The sequence below is a fragment of the Pelmatolapia mariae genome, unplaced genomic scaffold (assembly GCF_036321145.2).
Source record: "Pelmatolapia mariae isolate MD_Pm_ZW unplaced genomic scaffold, Pm_UMD_F_2 NODE_ptg000113l+_length_46586_cov_1, whole genome shotgun sequence".
NCBI classification, from domain to species: domain Eukaryota; kingdom Metazoa; phylum Chordata; class Actinopteri; order Cichliformes; family Cichlidae; genus Pelmatolapia; species Pelmatolapia mariae.
Window position 1 is genome coordinate 2,520 of NW_027051823.1, and position 23,582 is coordinate 26,101.

At 39.9% G+C, this 23,582-nt stretch overlaps 1 protein-coding gene and 1 pseudogene across 1 annotated transcript; both read left to right on the top strand.

Moving 5' to 3' along the window:
* Nucleotides 1-208: 208 nt before the first annotated feature.
* On the top strand, nucleotides 209-5,647 carry LOC134622646 (suppressor of tumorigenicity 14 protein-like; the record flags this gene model as incomplete). The annotated part of the gene is made up of 3 exons (XM_063468035.1): nucleotides 209-480; nucleotides 3,150-3,286; nucleotides 5,486-5,647. Coding segments are annotated over 3 exons (571 nt in total), but the record flags the coding sequence as incomplete, so codon positions are not given.
* Nucleotides 5,648-8,037: 2,390 nt separating this feature from the next.
* On the top strand, nucleotides 8,038-23,361 carry LOC134622645 (suppressor of tumorigenicity 14 protein-like; annotated as a pseudogene).
* The last annotated feature ends 221 nt before the right edge of the window (nucleotides 23,362-23,582 follow it).

Consider the following 23,582-nt stretch of genomic DNA (forward strand, 5'->3'; position numbering starts at 1 on the left):
TCAACAAAATTACAAGAGAATTTAAATCAAACAAATGTGACTTAATGAAGGCAAAAGATAGTTTACTGTGTCATTATTAAATACGGCATGTCTTTTCTCAGCATTAATCCTTGTTGAATATTTTTGAACCATCTTCATTTTAAATGTAATTACATTACAATTACAATTAAAGCATTTGTTTACAGCCCTAACTGTTTTCATGGTGCAGGCTGTCTCAGGCCGACAAATGGGAGGTTTTCCTGGGATTGCAAGTGCAGAACCAGACAATGAGGTGGACAGTAAAGAGGGGTGTGAAGCAGATCATTGCTCACAGGTACTACAACAGATACACTGAAGACAGTGACATTGCGTTGATGGAGCTGGACACCAGAGTCAGCCTAACCCAGCACATCAGACCCATCTGCCTGCCTTCCTCCACCTACTACTTCCCATCAGGCCAAGAGGCTTGGATCACCGGCTGGGGGACTACCCTGCAGGGAGGTGAGATGATAATAAAGAAGTACTGAAACACTGTATCAAAGTTAATATCTTTCTACACTGGAAGGTGATGACAATGTAATACAGTAAGGGGGAATTACTGAATAGATTATATTAATGGGCCAATAGGTTCAACTATAGGAGCACAAGGGTGTGTTTAAGTGAGACAGAGACAGGAATGTGACTGAAAAGAACCAGCTGTCTTTAGTGAACCATAAGTTTTGACAACCACAGGGATAACGCACTTCACACAAGTGTGGAAAAACATTCAATTCAATTTGATTTATATAGCGCCAAATCATAATAAAAGTCGTGTCAAGGCGCTTTATTTTGTAAGGTAGACCCTACAATAATACATACAGAGAAAAACCCAACAATCATATGACCCCCTATGAGCAGCACTTTGGCCGACAGTGGGAAGGAAAAACTCCCTTTTAACAGGAAGAAACCTCCGGCAGAACCCAGGCTCAGGGAGGGGCGGGGCCATCTGCCTGCGACCAGTTGGGGTGAGAGAAGGAAGACAGGATAAAGACATGCTGTGGAAGAGAGACAGAGATAATAACAAGTGTGATTCAGCAGAGAGGTCTATTAACACATGTTGAGTGAGAAAGGTGACTGGAAAGGAAAAACTCAATGCATCATGGGAATCCCCGGCAGCCTAAGTCTATTGCAGCATAACTAAGGGAGGATTCAGGGTCACCTGGTCCAGCCCTAACTATATGCTTTAGCAAAAAGGAAAGTTTGAAGCCTAATCTTGAAAGTAGAGATAGTGTCTGTCTCCCGAATCCAAACTGGAAGCTGGTTCCACAGAAGAGGGGCTGGTTCCACAGAAGAGGGGCCTGAAAACTGAAGGCTCTCCCTCCCATTCTACTTTTAAATACTCTAGGAACAACAAGTAAGCCTGCAGTGTGAGAGTGAAGTGCTCTAATAGGGTGATATGGTACTACAAGGTCATTAAGATAAGATGGGGCCTGATTATTTAAGACCTTGTATGTGAGGAGCAGGATTTTGAATTCAATTCTGGATTTAACAGGAAGCCAATGAAGGGAAGCCAATACAGGAGAAATCTGCTCTCTCTTTCTAGTCCCTGTCAGGACTCTTGCTGCAGCATTTTGGATCAGCTGAAGGCTTTTCAGCGAGTTTTTAGGACTTCCTGATAATAAGGAATTACAGTAGTCCAGCCTGGAAGTAATAAATGCATGAACTAGTTTTTCAGCGTCACTCTGAGACAGGATATTTCTAACTTTAGAGATGTTGCGCAAATGGAAGAAAGCAGTCTTACATATTTGTTTAATATGTGCATTGAAGGACATGTCTTGGTCAAAAATGACTCCAAGGTTCCTCACAGCGTTACTGGAGGCCAAGGTAATGCCATCCAGAGGAAGAATCTGGTTAGATACCATATTTCTAAGATTTTCAGGGCCGAGTACAATAACCTCAGTTTGATCTGAATTAAGAAGCAGAAAGTTAGCGGCCATCCAGGTCTTTATGTCTTTAAGACATTCCTGCAGTTTAACTAATTGGTGTGTGTTACTATTGGTATAGTATGTCTTCTGATACTACCAAAGGGAAGCTTGTAAACTGAATTGGTCCTAGCACTGAACCCTGTGGAACTCCATAATTAACCTCAGCGTGTGAAGAGGACTCTCCATTTACATGAGCAAATTGGAGTCTATTAGATAGATATGATAGAAACCACTGCAGCTCAGTACCTGTAATACCTACAGCATGTTCTAATCGCTCTAACAGAATATTTTGGTCAACAGTATCGAAGGCTGCACTGAGGTCTAGCAGGACAAGCACAGAGATGAGTCCACTGTCAGAGGCCATAAGAAGATCATTTGTAACCTTCACTAAAGAAAGAAATTAAAAAAATAAATAAAGGTAAAAGCACATAAAACTACTAATATAAAGACTTGGCCAAGTCTTAGCTCTCAGTTCTCAGTGTTGGGTGCACCCTGACTCCTAAACTGTTATAGAAAACAGATTTCTCAAATTCAATGTCCATTAAAAGGAAGATCTCACACACCTTTCAAATGTGGAGAATATTCCACACAGCAGCTTATTATCCACAGTCCCAAATAAAACTTGTCCAAGGGGTATAGTCCAAAAATTGGGACTGAGAAAATGTCAGTGGTCTTATGTATAACCAGCTGTGTGTGAAAGTGTGGGTGATACAGACCTACAATACCGCAAGGTGCAGCAGATCATCAAGTGGAAAAGAAGGGAAAATCAGTTCAGGTGGGAAGGCTTGTCATCTATCACTTGAGGAATCCACCTCAGGAGCAATCCAGCATGCTATAAAAAACCTGACCTAGCAACAGACAGGGTCAGAAGAGCAATTGTTTTAGCTATAATCCACAACTTGAGTTTGTGTTGACATCATATTTGTTTTACAGTTGCCTATAAGATGTGTTTGCCTAGCCTGTATTTCTTACTCAAAAGTGTGTACCACTGGAAGCAAGGTTTTCATGACTTAAGTAAAAAATAGAGGGTGACCAAATGAGTTCAAGGTTTAGAAACTTGTTAGCAGCTACGATTGATTATAAACCTCACTTTAAAATTAGGATTTATGTGCTGCCTCTAAACCAGCATAAACAGGATCAAACAGTAGTGAATTGCTTTGTCATTCATCAACAAGCTTTATAGAACACAACTTTGTTGTCTGTCAGATGCCGAGACGGCCATCCTCCAGAAGGCGGAAGTTAAGATCATCAACAGCTGGCTGTGTAATATTCTACTGAATTACAGGGTCACAGGTAACATGCTGTGTGCTGGAGTCCTTTCAGGAGGCGTGGACACCTGTAAGGTACAGATCATTCACACAAACTTGTAATAGTGAGAGGAAAGGTGAAGTACTTTACTGCTGTTTTGGTTTTTACAGCTGCATTTGTTTGATGAATTTACTAAACAAGGGTGTTTAGTTCAAAGAGGAACCTACAGACTGTATATAAAAGATGCATACAGCCACTTCACTGCCACCTATTGGTTTGTGAGCTACTCATTTTAAAGCCTCAGTGTTAGCTTTATAGCTCTCAAATATGTGATTTTCTGGAGCCAAAAGTGACCATGTTTGGAAGAGTGTGTGAAGTGCATGAAGAGAGTAGGTAGTGCTAGCTTGGTTAGCAAGCTAAATCCATAAGGCTCCACATAGCTACATGCTAGTTAGTGCTAAACAGGTTAAAAATAATATAGCAGAAGTAAAATTTATTGGGAGTGTGTTACCACATAGCTGTATGATCACAGATGAGTCCATTTGATGATGTAGAGCCTAGTGAAGCTGCCTGTGCTGTTAAGGGGGTTAAGGGGTGCCTAAAACTTTAAACCTTAAAAAAATCCACTGGGTGAGTTATGCAGCTCACAATAACTTCTGATTATTTTTAAGACCAGTCTGCAAAGGTAATTACTAATAAATGGTATAAAGGTTTTCGGCACCAGACGTCGCAACTTAAGGGAAACTTACACAGTAGAAGCAACCAATTTATGTATATGAAATATAATAAATGAATTTAGCTTTAACGGCAACTATTGTTATTTATTTATTTATTTAATTTTACATAACAGAAGTTTTTTGGTTTTTAATTGTGATGCGGTTTACATCAGCAGTAGCTTATTATAGACACTACCAGCTGCAGGACTGTTCTGCTAGCAGGTTTAATCATCTGGAGGAAAAACAGGAGACAGACCAGATGTGGTCATTGTTAAACGATAGCTATGCTTTCTTGAATCCTTTCTTCATGTGAGCTTTTGTGTCACAGTAGCAGGGACATGACACGTATAAAGGGAATGAACTGATCAAACAGTGACCTCTAGTGTTTCGTATTCATATTACATCACATAGTCCTGGCACATTTTACAACAGATACAACTGGTTTGTTTTCAGTACAGTGGTCCCTCACCATAACGCGGTTCACCTTACGTGGCCTCCCTGTTTCGCTGATTTTTATTTTTATTTTTACAGCGCATTGCGTTCTGTGTCCTGATTGGCCGTAGACCATTGTCAATCAATCTCGTACTGTGTCTCCTGTACAGTACAGAATGCATTCAGCTGGTCAAATATACATAAATCTTCCATTGCTAGCAGTGTGACTCTGAAGTGCTGTACTGTATGATTGTAAGTTTTCTTCCCAACAAACAACACTGTCGATGAAACGTTTTGCACCGTCAAAGGCACCTGTAGTAGCACCCAAAAGGCAGAGGAAGATGCTAAACATTGCACAAAAAGTTGGACTTCTGGACATGTTAAAGGAAGGTAGAAGTTACTATATTTTTCGGACCATAAGGCACATTAAGCGAAACAAAACAGTCAGATAAGTCAAACTCTACTCAACTCATTCTTCTTGCTTCCTTCGCTTCCACACCATTGATTCATTAATGTTGAATTCTCTCGCAGCTGGTCTATTCCCATGTTCTGCACCTGAAAACAGCGTTTGATCTTTGGTTTCATTCTATAATACTGGACTTATTTTTCTACCAAGGTTTGAACTTTGAGAGTCTTTAAACGAGAGAAAAGTGTGAAAATGTTCATGCCTGTCTGAGAAAAGTGTATAAAGTGTGTAGTGAGGGGTTTTACAGCCTTAAAACATCTATAATAGTTGTAAAATATAAAGCTGACTACTTTGCGGATTTCACCTATTGGGGGTTATTTTTAGAACACAACGATAAACGAGGGACCACTGTACCTCATTTTGATGTGAAAAGTCACGTGCTCATGGGAGATCATCTGATTATTTGATTGAATAATGTAATATTATAATAATGTAGAGTCTGTTGAATAATGCAGTATAAAGTGCATTGGGGTGACTGTTGCTTCAGCACTGATTAAATACAACAGCATTTTGTATAAACACATTGACAATATCAAAAAACAGAATATTAAGAATACAGTGGATTTCAAAATTGTTAGAATAACAAGTTTTGTAATATGATGCTTCTTGGGACTCAGCTCAGTCGCAGATATTTCACAGCAAGTCAGCCTAGTTGATTGTAATGTTCTGCTCTCTCTCAGGGTGACTCCGGCGGGCCCCTGTCTGTCGCCAACTCCCGCGGGCGGTTTTTCCTGGCAGGTGTGACGAGCTGGGGCAAAGGCTGCGCTCGCATATACGCACCCGGCGTCTACACTCGGGTTACCAAATACCGCAGCTGGATAAAACAGAAGACTGGAGTGTAGAAGCTTATGGACTACACACATTCCTCCTGGAAATGGAGCCAGATGTTGACATTTTTTGAACTTGTTTTTTTTAATGACCCTAATACCAAAAATGATTAAATGCACATTTACAAGGCATCAAATGCAGAATTTTAACAGTTAAACTGTTACCTTAAGATAAGATGCTCAGTTGAATGGTAGCACTAATAACTGTCACATTGAGAAAAATAAGTTGTGACCTCTAATAAGATTTACATATATTAACCTCAGCTGGCCTTTGATCTTGCAGATGTAAAAATTGCAAACAAATATTTTATAAACTATAAATAATCCAGTATGCACAAATTCTAGAAAAAACAGGACCAAATTTATTATCAGGTTGCAACAGCTCAAAACGTTGCTTTGGTATTAAAAATCTTTAAGGACTTACTCGACAGGTACAGTGACAATTCTACACCTCTGAGGCATCAACAGAGTTAGAAGAGGATTTAAATGAATCATAGAAATGTGACTTCAAGGCAAAAGGTAGTTTATGCAGCCATGAATGCTCCTAGTGGGCGTTGTGTTGTGCAGGGTGCAACTCCCACTAGGAGCACTTAGAAATTCATGCATGACCAGTATGACTGAGCAGACATAGTGCGGTACTGTATCTTTTAAAATATGTGAAAGAACAGCAACATAGCTGTAGTTTGCTCAAAGTATATATCCTAATTACTCAATTTAATCTCATATAAATAAACTAAATGTGGTACTTACGTGTGTTTTCCTAACTGAATTCAAAACATCTCCACCTCTCTGGGTAATATTGTCATTGTATTTTTATTATTATTTTTAAATATATATTTAATATAAAAAAAACGTATTCTCTTCTTACTCATTAAGGGTTTTATGTTTTTATGGATGATTTATGCCATTAGCATTGTATTTGATCTGATTGTAATTTTCATGATTTTTATTACAGAATGTCTGAGTATTTAATGACTTCATAATGGCCTCCTCATATATTGTTTAGTCATTAGTTATTGATCTACTCTTGCCACCTTGCTAAACTGATCGATTAAGTGGTTGATTGTTGCCTGGTTTGACTTTTTCCAAGTTATTCACTTCACAGGTGATGTAGGCTGAACTTGAAATATGTAATCCTTTATCAGTGTCTTTACACTCTTTGAATAAAAATCTTTTTTAATATCACTGAAGAAGATATTTTCAGCTGCTTCCTTGTCACAAGGAGTCCCCACGGTGGACCACTCTGCATATCTGATAAATGAAGGATGCCTATAGTAACCACAAATGCCCATGTTATTAATATAATAATATAATTTTTTTTTTAATTATGATGCAGTTTAAAAGTAGCTTACTACAGACTCTACCAGCTGCAGTACTGTTCCGCTAACAGCTTTAAAGTAATCAGGTTTAATGATCTGGAGAAAAACAGGAGACACACCAGATGTGTTCATTGTTCTACGATAGCTACGATAGAACAAATGAAAAGGACAAAAATGCTGTCTTGACGTGAGCATTTGTGTCACAGTATCAGGTACATGAACTGATTAAACACTGACCTCTAGTGCTTCTTATTCATATTACAACATTTTACTTACTGTAGATGCAACTGGTTTGTTTTTAATACCTCGTTTTGTTGTGAAAAGTCACGTGCACATGGGAGATCATCTGATTATTGGATTGAATATAATGTAATATCATAATAACGCAGGATCTGTTGAATAATGCAGAATAAAGTGCATTGAGGTGACTGTTGTTTCAGCGCTGTATAAATACGGTACATTGTACACACTGTATAAATAAAAGATAAGATAAGGTAAACCTTTATTAGTCCCACAACTGTCAAATCTGCTTGGTCACGGCAGAAAGCGGACGGCACAAAGTTAAGAGCAGCATAAAAGAAAAACAATAGAATAGAATAAAATGAAAAAGAATAAAATACTATGTCAAAACTGCAATGAGGCCAGATACGCTGAGTTTAGCTGCTGATGGGAAGTCTGTAGGTGAAGTAACAGGTGTGTGCTCCACCTGCAGCACACAGTCTCCTCCTCTCTGGGCTCCCTTTGATCTCCGACCTGCCCTGTTTCCTCATTCTCGCTGTAGAACCCGCTCTGACACCGACCCAGAAACACCACCGGCTCTGGCCAGGCTACAGCAGCTTTAACTAACCTGTCAGAAAAAGACAAAATCCAAATAATAATAATAAGAAGACCGCTGTTTACGTTTGTTCTCAGCTGGGAAGAGAGACAGAGAGACAGAGAGAGAGAGAGACAGAGAGAGAGAGAGAGAGAGAGAGAGACACCTGCCGCTGCTCACCTGTCGCCGCCATGACAGCGCTGCGATTTTAGTGTTGGAGAAAAAATCGATAAGCGACAAAAGAGGGAAAAAAGAAAAAGTCAAAGGGACTAATGGATTCGCTGGATTCGGGACAAAAGTTCAGTCCCAAACGGGTAAGTCCAACACCTGTTATGGTAACCTCTCAGTGACGTCACACCAGGAACAGGTTTTAAAAAACATAAATATGATTGATTTATATCTGAATTATGAAAGTACTGATATGCACAATGTCAGAAGGATTTCTGGATTAGCTTTACAACACAGGCTGAACCTGTTTCCACGTCACACTGCGGGTTTTATTGGTTTAAGTGCGATCTGTTCGAGTAATGTGAGCACTGGTTTCTGTTGAACTCCACTGAAACCTGGCGCGCCTCTGGCAGTGAACCTGCATATTTTCACTTTTTGAGGGTGGATTTTGGTGTCCACCTTTTATTGATTAGGTGTTTAAATGACAGAACGGCGCCTGGTTCAGTTTTAATAATCAAAGAGCTGGAAACGACATCAGCGTTTGTTCTTTTCTCATTTCTGGTGTTTTATATAATAATGAGCTGATTAACATTTTCTGATCAAACATCTAACTTGAGAAACTGACATGCAGATGGATTGAAGCAATAAATCTCAAATTTCCACCCTAAAGAAAGCAGTTATTTTCCAGTGCCTGATTAATGTGGCAACGTTATATAGTTTCACTGTATGTGTGTTTGTATGTTTGTTAATGTGAAACCAGAAGTAGACTAAACACTGCTCAGGCATTGAAAGAATGTAGATGGTTTCACCTCCTCCACACCTGTCAGTAAGTAATGTGTGGACACAGTTTGAAGGTCCCCTGTGATCAGTGACCTGGGCACAAACAACCCCACTGTTAGGCACCCGGTCCAGGGTGTGCACCGTCTCTCGGCTTACGCCCAGCAACCTTACAACTCTTATCTCACCACCAGTGTTTCTGCAGGTGTGTGGACGTCAGTGGAGTGATTAGTATTTGGACTAGATTGATTATTTCTTGCCCTTTGCCAGTTGTAATATTAAAAAATAAGGCTTACAAAGTGTTTTTCCCCATGAAAGTAGTAACTAATTAGTAAACTAATACTGACCTTAACCTTGTTCATTTAATAAGATTAAGTAGACTAGGGCTCTGAAATGTATCCAATTCTGATGTGAATTCCAGTTTTGATTTCTAATGATTATTAAAAGAATGTAATTGAAATAAAACAGCTTTTTTTCATGATGCTCTTGTTTTGTTGCTTGTTTTATAATTTTCCATTTGTACAAGTTCAACGTCAAGTAAATCTGCTTTTTAAATGATCACTTAACCCACTTTTGTCCTCACAGTCATCATGATTACCTCACAGATAAAAGACCTGTTATCCTCGAGTAGAGTCTCAGTTTGTTTGTTTGTTTGTTTTTTCCCAAATCCTGTTATTGATGATTATTATAATGGAACTCCTTAGAACCGATAGAAACATTAGGCCGTCTTTACCAAGTGGCTTCAAGAATCCAGAATAGAGCTGGAGCTCATTCGAGAACCTGGTAGAAAAGCTGCGCAAAACTATACTGATATCAATTCTATCTTCTGAAGACAAACAGTGTTTGTTTTGTCAGTAATTCTGGATCTTCTATGTAAGCGCGTAATATCTAGTTTATTAAAGAGATCAATGTTAATCACACATTGTGGTTAGATGTGCACATTATGTCAGGGTTTGTGGAAGGGTTAGTTAGGGTTGTGCTTCACACAATTTTACCTTTGAGACAAATGATTTTTTGGGAGAGGGAGAGCATTTATGTCACACCCTATAATGAGGCATCAACCAGCTCTTTAAAGCACTGTATTAGAGATCTAATGGTGTGTCCAGGATACAACATGCTGGCATTTCATAACAGTCATAGAGACATTCCTGTGCAGCAACACCCTGCTTGACACAGCTGAACAGGTTTACAGTGCATTGGAAAAACACACTGTGTCTTCATTTGCCGCCTTTACAGTTACGAGTACAACTAAAAACTAAAGGCAACACCTTTTCACAAATTTATCATCAACTTTGAACCAAAGTATCAGGTTGGGGTGATGTCCCTGGTTCTTAAAACCTGCTGTGCTCACTGTATATTCTGACTCCACTTTGTTGTAGCACTAGTTAATAGTTCTAGGTGTTTTTTTTCCATTGACACTGCTGGATTGTTTTACTTTCAAAATATCAGCAGTGACATGAGAGGAGGAAGAACTTAATGTCTGCATATTTGCTAAAGACTGATGGAAAGAAATGGAGGTACATATGCAAGTGCTCGCTCTCGTTTCTCTTTTTTTGTAGTTTTGTGGAAAATGTGCATCAAACATATGTTTGTTGCACAAAACAGACAGTTTTGAAAAGTAATCTGAAAAGCTGTGGCTGTAAAAACACAAAACTTGTGAAAAAGTTGACAAAAGTCAAATTTGCATGAGGTGAACTGGGAGCCCTTTGTGTATCTGTCACTAACCTGCAAACAGGAAGCACAGTTGAACAAGTGGCAAAAAACTAAGTCAGTCGCCACAGACTCCCGTATTAAAGGGCACAACTGTACAACAGAAATAAACATGTTTGCATCTGTTATACAAAACCTGGTTTACCCTGTGTGGCTAGCTTTCTAGTTGTCATAATAGCTGTTTTTATAACTCCTCTTTTTGATGACTTTAATGCTTGAAATTGGGGGTCAGATGGAGCACTCCATTTTACTTGGTGCCTTTTATTTACTATTTTTAATGGACCAGTCAGGGGTGTACCTTTCCTGTCGACCTGTGACAGCTGGGATGGGCTCCAGCTGCCCTGAATAAGGATGAGCGATTCTTAGACAGGCTGTGATGTATATGGATATAGTTTAATAACTTACTCAGGTCACTATGTTTACCCATTAACTTAGGAGTCCACTCTGTGGTCCAATATGGACATTTTAATCCTTAAAAACTGCAAATCTCACAGTGAGTCTTCTACATTTTTATATAGAGTCTGTAGTAAATACAAACACGCTGAACAGCAGCGTCTTCAAAAAGCTGGGGCACTGTTGAATTTAGACGGAGCGCTGTGCTGCTGTCACTGGAGAACATCATTCAATACTGCAGTCGAGTAAATAGCCCACAATCTACTGTCTACTAACCTGCTAAAAAAAACAAAGATAAAAAAACAAACTTTGGCCTTGAATAAAACAAAAATGTTGAGGCCACTTTGAGATTTTGTACAGTCTTGAACAAACTGATAAACTTTGTCTTCTCCAACTATCTCTGTATGCAGGACAATGACTTTGAGGAAGCATTTCTGCCGGCTCCAGATCACAAGGACCTGGAGAAGAAGTCATGCAACAAGAAGTGGGCAGGGATAGGAGTCGCCTTGGTGATTGGTGTTCTGGCTGTGACTGCATTGCTGGTCGGGCTGTTTTGCCGTAAGCTGACTTTATCAAACTACATTCAGCTGTACAGCTGCTTAGTCTTCCTAACCTGATGCTGTGGGTTGGATCTGAAAATACACATCTGTGCGGCTTGATGTCAGACAGGATATCAGGCAGGTGTAAACTCTAATTGAAACAGAGCAGCTACCTGGACTCTACGCCCACTGCGGTCGATTATCTTATTAATAGTGTTACGTCCTCGCTGCATACAACTCTGGATACTGTGGCTGCTTTGAAAACTAAAGCTTCAAATTCATAATAATTGACTCCCTGGTATAAATCTCAAATACACACCTTGATGCAGATAACCTGTAAGTTGGAGAGGAAATGGTGTCTCGCTAATTTAGAAGAGTTTGTCACTATAAAAATACCCTCGGCAAAGCTAGGACGTCTCCCTAATGAGTGAAGAAACTACCCCAGCTTTCCTCTCACAACTGTAGCAGTGTTATTTGTCCTGTAAGAGAGAGAGGTCCAGTTCAGTAAGGGCACACCTGTCAGTCAAGCTAGAGCCTAACTTCAAGCTGAAATCCAAAGAGTTACGAGGAAAACTCATCCATAAAATTGTTATAAAAATTATATACAGTTGTGATCAGAATGTTGTGTATAAAGATATTGGAAACATCTCTGTGTGTCTTCAGAGCCCCAGCATGTGAAAATGAAGAGAATTTATATCGGCTCCATGGAAATCAACAACAAGCAATTCCTGCCACAGTATGAGAATCCCCACAGTTCTGAGTTCACTTACCTGGCTGCTCAGGTCAGCAAACAGGTGAGACCTGACAGTTCCAAAGCATCATGGGAATTTTCCATACGTGTTGTTTTATACATGTTTTGAATTCAAATACATTCATCATGAGACCTTCAGGTTTGCTCTTTGATAGAAATAAATATTTAGAAGACATACAAGAACAATCTGAAATAGAGATGCATGTATAGTGGAACGGACACGTGTGTGTGTGTGTGTGTGTTAGTGTATAATTGGTATCTTGGAGTGCAGCTGTCTTCATTCACCAGCATCTGTTACACCCTCAACTTAGAAACACACATTTCTAACATTGAACCCTCCAACGTACAGCACTATCAGTAGGCAGAGGTGATAGCACTCCTACACTTCAGTGAGACTAATCTTTTCAGGCCTTTTAACAGGACCTACTTCCCCAAAATCCATTACAGCACACTCTGCGTCACTACATGATTGTGTGCTGCGAGTCTCAGTTGTAACCTTGATGTTATTTCTAACCACTTCTGCTCTGTGTCTTCCTCTGTCATGTGTTTCTCTATTTGTTGAGGCCATAAAGGTAATAGGTATCATAATGTGACCTTTTTCTCCTTCAGCTCAAACTGATGTACTCCAAAAACTCAGTGCTGGACAGATACTTCAACCATTCGTCCGTTCAGGCCTTCAGGTAATGTGAAAGAGACTCTGACAAAGAGACAGCGTGTACCAGCCAGCCACAACAATATCACCAGTGATGTGCAAAGTGAATATTAATGAGGATCTTTTAAGGGGTCAGAAATAAAGGCAATAAGTCCAGTCCACGCTCTGATAGTTCAGAGAGCAAAAGGACCTACACAGTACTAATCGGATTGTTGTATTGACGCGGCTGATTGGTTTATACCTGTAATGCTGAATTATATTGCGCAAATGCTTCTCTGTTGCACTTAATGAAGTCTGTACAAATCCTCTGTGTGTCCTGTTGTGCAGTGAGGGCGACAGCGAGCCGAACACCATTGTGGCTTATTATGAATCAGAGTTTTGATGTCCCCCCACCTCAGCAAGCCTCGCTGGATGAAGCCATTGAGTCTATGCAGCCTCCGGCAGGAAGTCAGGAGGGGGGAAAAGGACGATTCCTGCTGAAACCCACAGACACCCTGAGTGTCAACGACATCGTGTCACAAGGTTTGACGGCTCACAGATTCACACAGAATAGTTTTCTACAAGGTTGCTCATCAAAAACAACTTTCAAGCTTTTTTTTTAAATCAAATTATTATTAGCTTCGTATTCACTATGGGCACTTAATCACCTGCTGTTCTACATATGTCTGTTCTTCATCTGCCTACACTGAAAAGTAAAAATTATTATTTATCTAAGCTTGGATATGAACCTTTAAACCTGGAGCACTGTGCTGTCTTTGACAACTCTTGGAAAAATTCAAGTATATTTGACTTACGTGCAGATATTTTGAAGATGACTGTCTCTTCTAACAGTTAGTGGATTGTTTAACTCAGCTCTTATCTTTTCTTATGGGGAAACATTTTCTAGAAGCTTCTTTTCCTCATACAAACATGATGCTGGACACTGTTAAAGACTGAGGAGAGAGGAGATTCCTAAAGTGGTTAAACTGCAAAAACCCTTGGATCATATATAGTTATATGTAATAAGAGTCATAGTCCTGGTGTATATGTATAATCATAACTATAACATTTGGTGACAGACAGTATGTTACTTGTGTCTCACTGCAATTCACAAATGATCAAAAACTGCAGCTGATTGAACCAGAAGCTGCAATACGGCTGCTAAGCTTTCGTTTCCAATGACGACACTGAGACACCAAGACATCCCGCTACGATACGTCTGTTTCGTCTGTTTCCGCCACAGTTTTGTTAAAAACATCGAGTAAAGTTTATTCACAAATGCTAAAATTGCTATTGTTGTTTTAATTAGTAATGAGAAACTGATATGTGGTTTACTAACACATTTATCTTTGTGTTTACAGCTATAGATCCACGCCTGACCAAAACCAAGTTTTCAGGTATAAACCAGTTCTGTGGTGGGAACTTCTTTTTCTTTCTGTAATTCTGTATGTAAAGTTTGACTTATTAAAATGTCCCCAAAAAAATTAAAGGTGCATGTTTCACAGCTGGGGTACTTCATCGTAAAACAGAACTTCATCGTAAAACATATTCTTCTCGTCATATTTTCAGAGAGGAAAAGCTTTGACATCCACATAGAAAACTCTGGGCACGTTGAGTCCCCGGGGTTTCCAAACTCTCCGTACCCTTCAAACGCCTACCTGCAGTGGAAGTTTCGGGCAGACCCGGAACACCGAATCCAGCTCGACTTTGACGACCTGATCCTGGAGGACGACTGTCAGCGAGACTTCATCAAAATCTACGACTCGCTCGTCCCCATAGAGAAACGCGCTATGACAGAGTGAGTCGAACGATCTCTTCCTGGAATTTAAAGTGTCAGCTATCTCAGAGAGAACAAAACAGGCTGATATTCTTATTCTGTGTTTTAATAGCTGTTCATTTTTATCATAAAATGATGCTTGGGCTAAAGTAACCAGGTTCCTGAATATGTTTACCCTGAAACACTGGCTCAGGTTTAAAAAAAAGGCATTTTGTGGTTTTTAGTGTTTTTAAAAATTCTAAATAATGATCAAAAGTTGATTCATTATTATTATTTTATTATTATTATCAGGACAGGACTGTGAAAGTGAGAGTAGGGACTTATAAATATATATTGGCAGAGACTATGGAGAGAATGTAAAGATATGGAGATATATATTTAGTTGTTTCAGAGTGACTATAATTGGACAGGATACAAAATGAGGATGTCAGAGGGACATGTCAGGCATACGCAGAGGAGGGAAAGTGGATGCCTCGTACATCTTTATTGTCTTACATGGTCAAAGTCACAAGTTTGTGTTTGGGAAAAGGCATTAAAACGGTTTTTGTGCTGACACATGCGTTATGCACCTGGCCCCAGGAGCACTAAAGGTTTCTTTCTGTCTCTCCCTTTTCCCCTCAGACAGTGTGGATACCCTCACCAGTCGCTGTCCTTCATCTCCTCTGGAAACGTCATGCTGCTGATGCTGGTCACTAATGAGGAGAAAAACTTCCCCGGCTTCAGAGCAAACTACTCCCCGATTCCTCAGACTACACTAAGTAAATCAAACCTCTTCTGAACAGCTGTCAGGTCTTTGTGAAATATTTCCACTGGGCATAAAAGACATGAAATGTGTGACTTGAATGTGTGTTAAAAACAAAGCAAAACGCAACAGTAGCAGAAATCTTAGGACTGCCTAATGTTTCCAGCTCAGAGATTACAGAAAAATTTTTTCAATCAGTACATAATAATAATAATAAATGTGTTAAAGGTCAGATCTAAGGATGCTATCTCGGGGTAAACTCTATTAATTCTGCAGCTAAAGTCTTTGAGGATGATCTAATATGTCACTATGAACTGTGCGTTCTTCAGACTGTGGCGGCACGCTGACCGGAGAGAAAGGCTCCATCTCTTCACCGTTCTTCCCGTCCAACTACCCTCCTCGCACCACATGTGTGTGGAACATCGAGGTAAGCCTTCATTTTACTGAGGCTTCTGCACAGCATCCTATTTGTTCCCAGGACCGCACTCCAGCAGACTCATGTTAACAGACACCTGAACAACCAGCAAAGACCAGCAAACTGCCAAAACACCTGTTTTTATAGAAGCACTCACTCTGGCTGATGCTCAATTACTCAAGCACTGACTCTTTAAATAAGAGTGTACTTATTTTTTCCATGCACTCTTGTATTTTGGCTTGATTATTGTTTAATTAATAATTTGCAGGACATTTAGTTTCCTTTTTAACATGACCGTATGCAACTTTAAATTCTGCCTCCAGGTGAGCTGAGGACGAAACAGAACCATGCAGAAATCTTTGCTCCTGGTTTATGAATCTTATTTCCTGATTTTTAAGCTTTGTTCACAAAGTGTAAATGCTTCACTGCCAACCTGAACAAGAACTTCTTAACTGAATTTCATTCCCGCCACTGAAATGACACTTTTCAGTTAGCTGACCCAGAACCAAACTAACTTTTCTCTTACACTGACCAACTGGGTCTTCAGCAAAACAATATAATTATCATTTATAAAGATAAACCCCATAGATGATGATGATGATGATGATGATGATGATGATGACGACAATGACATTTTTCCATCATTGCTCATTTTAAATTTATTAAAAGCACAAATCAGAAAATGTATTTATTGGACTTATTTTTATTAGTTGATCATGTTTTAAATATTTTACACTCCTGTTTCATAATTGTTTTTTACTTTGTTTTTCAGGTTGCAAACAACAAATTTTTGAAGGTTCTGTTCAACAAGTTCTCGCTGGGAAATAAAACTGAAGGTTGCGGCCATGATTATGTTGAGATCAACGGTGAAAGGTCAGTAACGAGCAGTGTTATGCCTTTAAAAAAAGATTATTCTTAGTATACAGTGCTGTGAAAAAGTCTTACATTACCACCAATTTCTTTATATTTAGCTTGAAGAATGGGAAATAGGTGATGTGAAATACATGGAAATACAGTATATGAGGCAACAACCTGGAATGGTTACCTTTTATTCTTTGACAAGTGTTTTTATCATTTCTTGAAGTCGTCTTCAGGAATAGTTCTCCAGGCTTCCTGAAGATCATTTCAGAGGTCTTTGGATACTTGCTGATTATTCTGATTTCTGTCAAAATGTTTACTGACTGTTGCAGTAATGTTGAGGTCCAGGCTCTGTGAGGCCAGTTTCCTTACTGATAGTTTTCCATTGTCTGCTTTTCGGCATTACTGCATTGTCGATGCTGCTGCTAATCAGATACTCATCAGAGTATGGTGGATTAAAATCTCACGATAATTCCGTACTTTTGAACTGGTAACCAAATACCTTTTTTTTTTTGTTTACAGATGGCTGTAGACACTCACTGTTTAACTCTGTGTCTTCTCTTCCTCAGTACATTGTGACAATTTGAGCCAGAAATTGTAATGTTTTAAATCGCTCTGTAAAACCTGTTCTTGTGTAATCTGGAAAATTCCAAACTGCGTGAGTTTGTTGCCTTGATGTTTGAATGGTTGATAAGTTAGTCATGATTAGTCACTTATGATTAGTGAGTGGCTTAATAAACCAAAAAATGTTGTCCCAATGGTCGGGTACAAGGACCGGACTGAAAATGAGTGAAAAAGTAGATAACTGCACTACTGTAAATGCTGTGTAGACAATCATACTGTACAATACAATAATTACAGTTTTACAACTGTTTATTATAACTCGCAATTGTATATCTACAATCTGTATAGTTTTCATATTTTTAACCATATGTACAACCTGTACATAGCTTGTACACTCACTACAGCTACAGCCTGTACATACTTAAAGTTATAGTATATTCATAACATACCTTCATACGTGTAACATACCTATAATAAATCTATATTCTGTATTATATCTATATTATTGCTAAAGCACTTTCTGGATAGATGCAAACTGCAATTTGTTGCCTCGTACTTGTGACATGTGCAATGACAATAAAGTTGAATTCTATGTCTGTGTGTGTGTGTGTGTGTGTGTGTGTGTGCGTGTGTGTGTGCGCGTGTGTGTGTGCGTGTGTGTAAGTAAAATATGTAACCTAGTTAGCTTTTCTGTTTTTTTTTTGTTATAGGCTGTGTGGCAGTGACTTGAAGAGCCCAGTGTTCACCATCAACAGCAACAAGATGACCATTACATTTAAGTCGGACTCCTCCTACGTTGATCAGGGCTTCACTGCTGAGTACGAGGCCTTCACCCCGAACAATCGTAAGGATACATGATTAATTTAAGGACTGTAGCGTTCTCTGAACCAGGCAAACAAATTAGGTACTATTATGTTTGTCCTATCAGCTTGTCCGGGAAGGTTCACGTGCAGCAACAACCTGTGCATCAATAACACTCTGCGGTGTGACGGCTGGGGCGACTGTGGAGATGACAGCGATGAGATCAACTGCAGTGAGTCCAAACCGTCAAACTTCTTTCTGTCTGAAAAGAATGAAATTAAAGGAGCACACTGAAAATGCTCTTCAATGAGCTGGCAGTCACATTCAGTCTGTCATCTTTTCTGTCCCTAACAATGCTGGGTTCTCTTTGTGTGCCTCATTAGAGTGCGATGCGTCTCAGATACAGTGTAAAAATGGTCACTGTAAACCAAAATTTTGGCTGTGTGATGGGGTGGACGACTGTGGAGACAACACGGACGAAGAAAACTGTGGTGAGTGCAGCGAAACAATAAACTGGACCATTAGCAGTTGATGTTCATATTAAACATCGTTTAAAGTTTTGAATATCGCACTAAACACTCAGGCTGTGTTATCAGTGACAGAGAATATCCCAAATATGGTCTGACTGCACTTACACTAGCCCCGCCTGCCTGCCAGTCAAATCCTTTATATTTGGGAGGGGCAGCCAATCAGAAGAAACTTGAGGAGATTAAAAAAAGGAGAATAAACTGAACTAAACTTTTTATATATTTATAAAAAATGTATAAAGCCACTCAAGTTGAGGGAAATAATAAAAACCAAATAGATTTCCTTTTTTCAGTAAGAAGAATTAGTTGAAACTTTGCCAAAGCAAGAGGCAAATCTTATCATTTTTTTCTCCATACAGTTTAAAGTAATATGTGCATAAACAGTACTGTAATAAAAACAGGACAATGCAAGGTGGCAGATAATGCAGGAGGTTGTTCTGCCAGTATAGCCAGTTTTGTTGAGGAATGTAGGAAGCACTGCAGGCAAATCAGACCAGAGGGTTGTGCAATCACATTTCCATAAGAATCTGTTGACATGCAGAGGTAGTGTATATAGAAAAAAGGTGTAAGACTGGCCTGTGTTTGTTTTAGTTGAAACAGACTCCTTTAAAAACGCTCTGGAATTAAAATAGCAACAGGTCAAATTAAACACTGGAGTAGAGGGTAGTAAATAAGTGATTTTTCTCTTGTTTTACAGAAACATGCAAAGGGCAGTTTTCCTGCAAAAATGGCCGCTGTATTGCAGAGAATTTGAAGTGCAATGGAAAAGATGACTGCGGTGATGCGTCTGATGAGTCCAAATGTGAAAAATGTAAGAAGTAAAGTTCAAATAAGAACTAAGAAAATGTATGGTTTTCATGAGAATCTTTAATCAAACAGCATTTCAGGGTAAAGGATACCTGTGGGTCAGAGTTTCTTACTGATACTGCACGTGTCTCTCGTCTTTCAGCTTTAGTGCTGCAGACATGCTCAGAGTTCACCTACCAATGCAAAAACAAACTCTGCACCAGTAAAATGAACCCAGAGTGTGATGGAGTGCAGGACTGTACCGACGACTCTGATGAGGATAACTGTGGTAAGTTAACCACACACTTGCCTACAGATGGTTGTGGTATGGAGTTTAGTGACTTGAGCGGTAACGCCTGTATGTATGTGTGCTTTCAGAGTGCGGAATAAGGCCGTACCGCAGCTCTCGCATTGTGGGAGGACAAGCGTCTCGGGAGGGCGAGTGGCCCTGGCAGGTCAGCCTCCACTTCAAGGGAATGGGACATGTGTGTGGAGCCTCTGTGCTGAGCGACCGCTGGCTGCTGACCGCCGCCCACTGCGTTCAGGACAAGTAGGAGCTCCTCTATCTGAAATGACAGGGCTGAGTGTTTGCTGATATGAAGTGTGATTAAAAAGTTCTAGAAACAGACCTCAGAAAAATCTAAAACCTTATTTTAATTTTGCTCATCTCTCTCTTTATTCATCCAATTTAACATCATCTTCTCAAATAGAGCCACTGTTGATGTAGGTCCCTGTTCTCACCACTTACACTGAGTGCTCTCTATTTTCAATGTGGACGTCAGACTTGTGCAGACATCAGCTTTTGTTTCAGACCAAAATTCTCTGTTAACCATCACCGTTGATGAGAACTCGATCTCCAACTATAACAGAGAAATTTTCTCCTTAGAGGCTGAATTCAGACTTTTAAAGTATGAATATGTCATTACAAGTGAGCAGCAAGACCAGCCAGCCGCCTGTGGAGCACTCATCATTCGTGGCACTTTGTACTGTGAATCCCTGTTTAGATTGTGAACACAGTGTTCCTGTGTAACGAACTGAGGTGTCAGAGATGAACTTTAGGTAGAAATGACTGGGACTGTGGTTGTGCCATCATCTGTCAGCTTAGAGTGCGCTGAAAACATGAGAGCCTTACTGATACTGAATCAATCTTTGCTCACCACCAGTACTGTTCACTACATTTGATCCACTGTGACTTTTTCACCGCTGTAAAAATAAAGGACACTCCTTCAACTAGATTGCATACACTTTGTAGAAGCATGGGTATAAGTGGGGGACACGTGTAGAGTGATCTAAAACTATGAGATGCACTCAACAGTTTCTTTGCAGTTCAGAATTCCAATAACTTCTTATATATCACAGAAGCATGATTACAGACTGGCTGTTTCAGTATCACTAACTACAAAATAATGTATTTTCCTGTACATTATACATCCTGCTGATTTGATCTCTAACTAGTCCTCCCAAAACCAGATACAAGTCACATCCTTTCTAGTGGAGATCTAGCTTTGAATTCTGTGAACCACAGATTTTACAGGGTTTTTTTTTAATGTACTTGTATATGCTTTTTAATGTAAAATCAGACAAATGATATAAATGAACTGAAAGAATTCCTTGGCTGTTTTGTCATGTAGATTCTCTCAGGCTAACCAATGGGAGGCTCTTCTGGGTCTTCACGAGCAGAGTCAGACCAGCAAGTGGACCGTGAAGCAGGGCGTGAAGCGTATCATCGTTCACCCGGGCTACAACCGTGAGACCTACGATAACGATATCACTCTCATGGAACTGGACAACAGCGTCACGCTCAACCAGAACATCTGGCCCATCTGCCTGCCGTCCCCCGCGCATGACTTCCCAGTAGGAGAAGAGGCTTGGATCACTGGCTGGGGAGCTACCAGGGAGGGAGGTGAGATGATGAGAATGATGAGAACACAGCTTGTCTGAAACTTCCTAATATCCCAAACTGGAAGTGTTGTGGAAGTTTGAGTTTGTCTGAAATGGGACGTTCCCACAAACAAACTTAACTGATCCCATAGATGTATCTGCCCAGCCAGCCAGTGGATTCAACACTAAGCATTGTTCTTAAAGACCTAATAGTAAACATAACAGTGTTCCTCAACATAAAATTCCCCCTACTACAGCACTTTGCTCTCAGACTGCTGGTTCAATTGTGGGATACTTACATGTAAAATGAGATGCACAGCCTTCATTTTTCAGGCCCTCTTCCATGGAGCTTTCAGTTTGCAGGTGAGAGACAGAGACCCTCTCTGCTTTTAAGATTAGGCTTAAAACTTTCCCTTTAGACAAAACTTAAAGTTAGAGAGAGAGCCTAAACTCTCCCTCACTGCAATGGGTCTGGCCTGCTGGGAGCTTCTCAAGTTGTACTGTGTTTATACACCACTTTACATTTAAAGGTATAAGAGTATTTTTGTACCCTAAGAACTGTTAGCCGAAAATTTAACTTGGCGAGGTGTACAGTGTGTCCGTTAAAATGTTTTTGGGTAACTGGATAAGATGAATAAAAGAGGTGACTGATCTAAAAAAACAAAAAAAACAAAAAATGCAACAAGAACAAAAAAATAAACAACAAACTTTGAGCATCTGAAAGTCAGATCATGACAAAGAACCAGAGCGCTATTAGAAGTAATTTTGTTGTCTATCAGGTTTCGGGGCGACTGTACTGCAGAAGGCAGCAGTCCGGATCATCAACAGCACAGTGTGCAAGAGTCTCCTGACAGACCCGGTGACCGACAACATGCTGTGTGCTGGAGTCCTCACAGGAGGCGTGGACGCCTGTCAGGTACAAACTCGAATGCTTGTAATAGACAGATGTTTGTTTAAGTTTGTTTGTTTAAAACAAATAAACTACGTTTCTGTGTTTGTCACACTTTAATGTTTCAGGTCAAACAAATTTCAATATTAGACAAGATAACACACTTAAACACAAAATGCAGTTTCTAAATAAAGGTGTTAATTATTAAGGGGGGAAAAATCCAAACCTGCATGGCCCTGTGTGAAACAGTGAACCTAGTAACTGGTTGGGCCACTCATAGCAGCAGCAACTGTAATCAAGCGTTTGCAATTAATGGCAATCAAAGTAATTTACAGCGCTGTGGAGGAAACCTGGCCCTCTTATCTTTGCAGAATTGTGGTAATTCAGCTACACTGGAGGGTTTTCAAGTAGGAAATGCCTTTCTAAGGTCACACCACAGCATGTCAGTCAGATTCATGTCAGGACTTTGACTAGGCCACTCCACAGTCTTCATTTTGTTTGTCTTAAGACATTCAGAGGTGGACTTGCTGGTTTATCTTGGATCATTGTCCTGCAAAACCCAAAAGTATTGGTATTATGTTCCTTTTCTGAAATGCTGTTACTTTTACGCCAGATGTGATGGGACACACACCTCCCAAAAGGTTCTACTTTTGTCTCATCAGTCCACAGAGTGTTTTCCCAAAGGTCTCAGGGATCATGAAGATATTTCCTGGCAAAACTGAGACAAGCTTTTTTGTTCCCTTTAATTTTTCCCAGTCTCTTTCTTATGGTGGAGTCATGAACTCTGACCTTAACTGAGAGAAGTGAGGCCTGCAGTTCTTTAGATGTTGTTTGGGTCTTTTGTGACCTCTTGGATGAGCCGTTGCTGCGCTCTTGGGGTAATTTTGGTCGGCCAGTCACTCCTGGGAAGGTTCACCACTGTTCCATGTTTTCACCCTTTGTGTATTAATGCTCTCACTGTGGTTCGCTGGAGTCCCACAGCTTAGAGGTTTGAGGTTGACACTTGATTGCATCCTCTGATCTGTCTTATCTGCAGAGCAAATACTGCCCATTTTTGATTTGGCTCTGTAGAAAAGACTAAACAAAGATAGGAAACTGCAAAACAGCACATGTCTAAGCAGTCAAAACATTTTTACATTTTAATTTAACGTTTAATATGTCCTGTTTTTAATGCTTATTGGGACACACAGAAAACCTCCAAGCTGAAAATAATCTCTCTCCTCTCTGATTCTCAGGGTGACTCTGGTGGACCCCTGTCTTTCACCAGCACCAAGGGGCGGGTCTTCCTGGCTGGCGTGACGAGCTGGGGTGAAGGTTGCGCTCGCAAGAACAAACCTGGCATCTATACCCGAGTTACCAAATATCGCAACTGGATAAAAGAAAATAGTGGAGTGTAGGAACAGGAACGTGCACAGGTTCTCTGGATTACGAGTGTTTCTCTTGGATTCACTGTGGAATGCGGAGCACCAAAACGAGTCTGCATGTATTTTCTCTGCAGCACATGCACAAAACTTTGCAACATCCAACATAAACTGTCTTGTTGAGAATTGCGAGTTCCTATCAGGACTTACATCAGAACATATCCATTCTCGTCCACTGCCTGTTTTT